Below are 6,497 nucleotides of genomic sequence, written 5' to 3'. Positions count from 1 at the left end.
TAGTTTTGGGGTCTAGAACTCATCGGGGAAGGGTACGGCCTATAGGCTCGTCGGTAGGGGGAGTCAGTGTCTAGGAATGGAGCTTCACGCCACGGACCCCGAGTAAGATCGACGAAGGTTGTGAGGACCATCCAAACAGTATTCTAATTAATCATTAAGTCGATTATTTACCTAATTACAACATCAATGATTAATCAGAATACCGCTCTGGTAGTCCCGGTATGAGTTTTGTGCCCAAGATCGGAACACATGACTTTCCAACATTTAACATCACAACACAACTTAATAAAGAGCGAGTAATTAACATTAAATTACAAGTTCTTAAGCATAAACAAGTTACTACAATTTACAGTAAAAGATATCTAGGAGGATACTAAAACTGATCAATTCCTAGCCAAAAAGAGAAACTACGCAGTGGAAACAAAAGTTATAAACCACAAAAGGTGGGTGAAGCCATATGCCCTAAGGCTTCACCCCAAATGCATGATCTTCGAGTAGTTGCCTACTCATGCCCGCCACCACCCTTGACAGACGTGAAGTAGCCAAAGACCAACTCCCCCTCGCCGGTAGCACCTGAAATAGCAGCGTGAGTACGAAGGTACTCGCAAGTCTTAATTCATGTAGAGTACATATAAATAGCTCGACTCCAAGGATTATGCATTTGGATATTAGCAAGAAAGGCCACATGGTTAAGTAAATTTCATATGCGAAAGAAAATTTGACATACACATGTGTGAGCATCTATACTTGACCAAAGCAACAAATTAGCCTACAAAAATCAACTGAACATAATGTAAAAGGAACCATAGGAATAAAATCTGTAAAGCACCATCTCAACCCATCAACCACCTCAATCCACATTCGTAACTCTACGACTGCTATAAATAGACAAAAGAATGCTCATGATCGAGAGCGCGACATTTCAAAATATTTTTACACACTACAGGGGGTACTCCTTTATCTACACGACTTGAGGACCATACAGCTTGCTTGACCACAGAGGTCCATACAAGGGGGTGCTCATGTCAACCTTTTCCAACAAGCCCCGACCATTTGATCATGCGTCGATAGGTGCGGGGATCATCCAGAACTACTCCCAGAGTAAACTGGATACCCCAACTGTCCTCATGCCCAACACCATCGACTCGCACACCAAAAAGCCACAGCTACAAATGTAATCAGCTTATCGTTCCCATATGTGACATGTAGTAAGCACGGAAAGTGCAAAAGCCAACTGCAACAACGATCGATGCTTAAATGATGCAAGCGGTCTACGGTGTCCGGGTTCCTCACCTGACTTAACCAGGGAAACTCCACATCCAGGCAAGAGAAACACCCCTAACATAGCCCACATCTCGACTCATCCTCACCACTCATCCAACCAACACCATCAACTCATCATTATGATCATTGTGCAAGTAATTAAAGCCTATGCTCGCGAACGATGAAACATTTCACTGCTCGACTTCTATCGAGGACCTAAGCACTTGCTAAGCATCATGAATAACATTTTAAGTTAGACAACATCATATTAAATCTAGGCTACAAGGATACTAATCAATAATTATTCAAGATAGGAGAATTAGTGCATCAACATAGGTTCTACCTATCATAAACTCAACATCGACTTGAACTTATGCGTAACCTACATAAAGCATATTTATCAATTTATATCGTACGAGATCCAAATTATTGGAAGAAGTATGCTTAGATGTTTGCCTTGCTACTCAGGTGACCACCTAATGCTACCCGCACAACACTCATAGAAGTCCGATAGATCGGCGTCACCTTCAACCACGGTTGTGTCACTCTCCGGTTCTTCACTCATTAAAGAAGAATGCATGCGATGATGAGCATAAATGAAGTGCAACAATGTATATCACAATATGCGCAACAACAAGCTAAAGGTGTAAGACATACGTAGGAACAAAACTTGCGAACTAAACCACACCAGAAAAGTAACAGGAGGCCGGAGACTCTAGGTTGAACTTAGAGTATCCGGGTTCTAGAACCTCTGGGCTATCCTCGGGACTAGGGTCTCGGTTAGCCATTTTCTGATTAACCAGAAAACTTTGGATGAGTCCGGATACTCCAGGTCGGGCTGGACATTCTGAGTGAGGCTCCGAGTGGGGCTCTTTGCTAACTCAAAAACGAATCTACCGGACTCTCCGGGTTAATCCAGACTATCTGGGTTCTGGCTGAGTTGAGTTCTAAAGCGTTTTTCCTCGGTCGATTCCACTCGTATGTTAAATCTATGCTACACAAACATGTATATACACTATACAAAGGGTTCTAGACTTAAATTACACACTAACTCCGCATGAATTTTGAATACAATTCGATGGGGTTTTCACTGGGCTACCCGGACCATCTGGGTTGATCCAGAGTATCCGGGTTGACCAGATAGGTTTCTCCGAGGGGGAAAACTTGGCCGATTTAATTTGCGAGCCTCTCCAAGCCAAAGGAAAACGTGTTTGGGATATTTCATGGAGTCTAGAATTCATTCAACATCCTAGCAACTCAATTCCTAAATCAAATCTCATCCAAATCCTTATTTTATCTCCGAAGCTTAAAAATTCAAGAACTCACAACTTTTGCTCCAAACTCAAAATTGACCAACTAAATCATACATTCTTGCCATGGGAAACCTAAGGGACTTACCCACAGTGCTTGTAGAGGTTGGTGACTGTCGGGGGATGTTGGAAACGCTCGGGAAGAGGAAGAACCCCGATGCTCCTCGTTCTTCAACCAAGAACACCAAAACAAGTCAAAACTAGCTCGAATCTTCTGGGAAAACAAAAATGAATTGGATGGATGGGTAGCTTATGAGCTCGTGATAGCTTGAGTACCACATGCTTACCTCAAATCCTTCTCTTGAGGTCGGATTTTGGGGAGAGGGAGAGAGTGCTTGAGAGAGAGGGGGAGTGCTCCTTGCTTCCTTGGCCGGTGGGGAGCACGGGAGTGAGAGGGAGTGAGGGGAGGGGCTGCTGCACGTGGGGGGAGAGAGAGAGAGAGAGAGAGAGAGAGAGAGAGAGAGGTGGTTGGCCCGCTCCGGTGGGGCCCACGTGTTAGAGAAACAAGACATTTTCAATGTGATTTCTATTCTTTTCTATCCCGAATTACCTTCTCTCATCCGATTGACATTAAACGAATTGCACTAGCGTCCCAAAATAAATTGCCCCGAAATTAATTATGACCCTAATGACGCATAAGTAGACTTAATTACGTAATTACAGTTTCAGGACGTGACAAAGGTCCCCGAGGATGATGAGCAGCAAAGATGATGCCCTCGCTGGCCCCCTGAGCCCAGGATGCCATAGCTTTGGTCATTTTGGAGTGGTGATAGTTAGGTCAGTAGAGGGCTGCGCGGGCCGTAGGGCCACCTGTAGCTCCTCCAGTTGAGCTTGAAGGGCCACCACGTGCGCCTGCTGGCTGGCCATGGCGGCCTGTATGGCCGCAACCTTGGTTGCGGCCCCTAGGGGTACGGCGAGGCCCTTTCTATACTACTATGGAAGGGCCTCTAACCTGGCGGGGACTTCTGCGCCAGCCACAGCCAGGGTAGCAGTCCGGTCGGTGGTGGCCACCTAGCCATCGTTCCGCTCGGTGGTGGGATGGGTGGTGGCGTGCTAGGTGCTTGGTTGTGGCAGCCACGCAGATCTTCGCACCAGGGTGATGTGGAGCCAGAGGTTTGGGCCACCACCCTTTTAGTCTTCTTCTTTGGTTGCATTTTCTTAGTGTTCCTAGTCTTCTACAATGTATCTTCCCCATGAACGGCGCCAACTGTTGGCGAAAGAACTTGTCTTTCGTGAACAAGGTGCGACAAGAACTAGCTCGCTGGAGCGGCTCAAGCTTAGGGAAGAAAATGAGAGGAGAGGAATACCCAGAGGATTGTAAAAATCTGCTCTGGTGCATCATGTGCCCCTGGTTAGTATTTATATTGCCATCCATGACGTAGAGTTACAGATGTGCCCCTAGCAAGCAGTAGATATACAAGCTATCGCCTATACAATTGGGACACAAGGCCGGTATTGTAATACATCACCTAGACGAGAGGCCAAAATATCAACTACCGTGATGATACCACCTAGCCGTTACGCTCACTGTGATAGTGAGTGGCCACAGTGCCTAGTCGATCGTTGACTATGGCGTCGGTCTTATCCGGCGTGTCACGCAACCACCACTTGCATCGGTGTGTTAGACGACTACAACTTGCACTTGCGTGTTAGGCGGCCACCACTTGTACTGGCATTAAATGCAAGTTTCATCAAGACAAACACCACGTGGCCTGTGGGCCCGCTCCTGCGGGCCTTATTAAGCCCTTTGCCCCTCCCCCTCCTCAAGGGGTCCGCTGCCTTAGATGGTCAATGGCTTCCGAGGGCCTAGAGGACACTGAAGGCTTAGGCTCCAGGGCCGCTCCGGAGCCCAGGAGTTTAAGAGGGATCCTAGGCCCGACGGTCTCCGTGCTTAGACTACTAGAGCCAAGAAGTATTGAGATCCTTAATGACGACCCCTAACAATATTAGCTATGAACCATCTGTTATGAGCCCTTGTATAGCAATGTCACCTTCAGTTTTTAGCTGAACGGATTGGTGCATGAAATTCAACATAGTATCAAAGTTAGACGTTCACAACAGGTGATGAAAGCAAAAAAGTCACAATCTTATAGTAGGTCTGAGCCAGATCAAGGTAAATAAAGGATCTTGTGTCTGGGTACCGCGAGAATCAAAAGTTGGACCGGTCGATCCTAATCGTCTCATTCTTTGTCTAACTAATCTTAGACATGAGAGGGAGCTGTAATTAAAACTAGTTTTTGCTATTTGCATTTTTTACCTTATTTGTTATGAACAAAGTGTAAGTCGACTTTCATGAACTTTGAATTTGTAGGGAGATTGATTTTTTGCTTAACTGAATTGATGCAATATTTATGGTTCAAAAACGACTTATGCTCAACAAAAAGACAACCACTTTCCAAATGTGCATTCCCTAATTAAGTTCAACAATGTCCTCGATCTAGAAAATAAAGCTTCAACAATGCTCGATGCACAATCGATGGGATAATCACACGCATAACAGACCTTTATTTTTCACAAACAGGCGACGAGACAACATATATAGAGCAACACACAATACATATACGTGCTTCTTAAAAGCATGCATGGTACGGGTAGGTAATTAGACACATGTGTGATGTGGCGACAGAAAGTAAAGCAGGGCAACTGACCACTATTAGGCCCATTGCTATTCGTATTGATTTATGCTTAGCTATTTGAAATCCCTTGTCATCGTCGATGGACACGGCCAGCTTGCAGCTCTAGACGAGGGAGAAGTTCTGGGTGACGAGGTTGAGGATGCCGCCGAGGAGCCCGCCGATGATTTGGCCAATGAGGCCGATGATCCCACTGAGGGGGTCGCCGCTGCCGCTGCTGCCAGTGGCAGTGCCCAGGAGCTTCACCGGCGCCGTCAGCGTCCCGGTGGCGCCAGCCAGAGAAGCATTGCACGCGCCCAGCGGGGTGATCACGACCACCTTGCACTGGTTGCTCAGCAAGGCGGTGAGCTGATCCGGGGCGACAATGCCCAGGTTGATGAGGAAGGCCCCGGTGCCGTCCGCCGTCGCGCCGGCCACCACCTTGCTGCCGCACACGAGCTGCAGGCCGGCGTCTGGCCCGACCGAAAAAAGGGGAAACATAAGCTCGATGTCCTGAATAATTACAGGCAATATTTAGGCGAAAGTGTAGATTAGATTGATATGTCCTTACTGGGGAACACCGGGACCGTCGCCACGTTGATGGAGCTCCCTGTGCCGCATGGCACTATGCCGGAGATGAGGACATTGGTGCTGGCGCTCGTGCCCGCCTCCGCACCGCGCGGCGCCTGGCCGACGACGGTGGCGACGACGAGGAGGAGAGCGGCGAGGACAAGGCTCTTCGGTGCCATTGCTGCGCTCTCTCTCTGTTGTACGGAGTGAGGTGAGGTCGTGCTGAGCTGAGTTGCAACTCATGCTGCTGCATGGACCCGGTATTTATAGGCGTTCCAACGCCAAGTCGCTGCGGGTTTTTCACCGTAGCAAGCTGCAGGCAGCCACAGGCTCACCGATCAACTTCATATGCGCGTGCTTTGCAGTGTTCGAACGGCACACGCTGCTGTCCGCGTCGGGCGTGCATGCAAGCAGCCAATTTGGCCCGGCTGGTCCAACGAGACAATCCGGAACGATTCTGTAGCGCTGGGTTAACTGAGTCGTTGAGGGTACACTTGTTACTGGTAAATGACGATAAACATGCCAGTTAGCTGGGTAATGGATGGCCATGGAGCTAAGAAAGATGGTAGCTGTAGGTGCGTGGTCCGAGCCGAGCGTGCAGCGATTCAGTCGCTGGCGTGCTCTGCCTCGACGCGTGCCCGTGGAATTCCTCCTGTTCACGTGCCGTACAGTGCCAAGAAGATGGGAGAAACGGAGACGTCCGCGTCTGATGTGTACTGCTCCCATAGGAAATAAAATTTAT

The 6,497-nt window shown here is 48.0% G+C and overlaps 1 protein-coding gene across 1 annotated transcript; it reads right to left on the bottom strand.

Annotated features, from left to right (window-relative positions):
* Positions 1 to 5,055: 5,055 nt before the first annotated feature.
* LOC133914329 (phylloplanin-like) lies at positions 5,056 to 5,979 on the bottom strand. Its single transcript, XM_062357450.1, has 2 exons — positions 5,757 to 5,979; positions 5,056 to 5,658 (listed from the first exon to the last, which is right to left on the bottom strand). The coding sequence occupies exons 1-2, from the start codon at positions 5,932 to 5,934 to the stop codon at positions 5,312 to 5,314; spliced, it is 525 nt and encodes a 174-aa protein (XP_062213434.1). The 5' UTR covers positions 5,935 to 5,979; the 3' UTR covers positions 5,056 to 5,311.
* Positions 5,980 to 6,497: the final 518 nt, after the last annotated feature.

The sequence above is a fragment of the Phragmites australis genome, chromosome 4 (assembly GCF_958298935.1).
Source record: "Phragmites australis chromosome 4, lpPhrAust1.1, whole genome shotgun sequence".
NCBI lineage: Eukaryota > Viridiplantae > Streptophyta > Magnoliopsida > Poales > Poaceae > Phragmites > Phragmites australis.
Note: the sequence above shows the minus strand (reverse complement) of the source record. Positions and strands in the feature narration are given on the sequence as shown.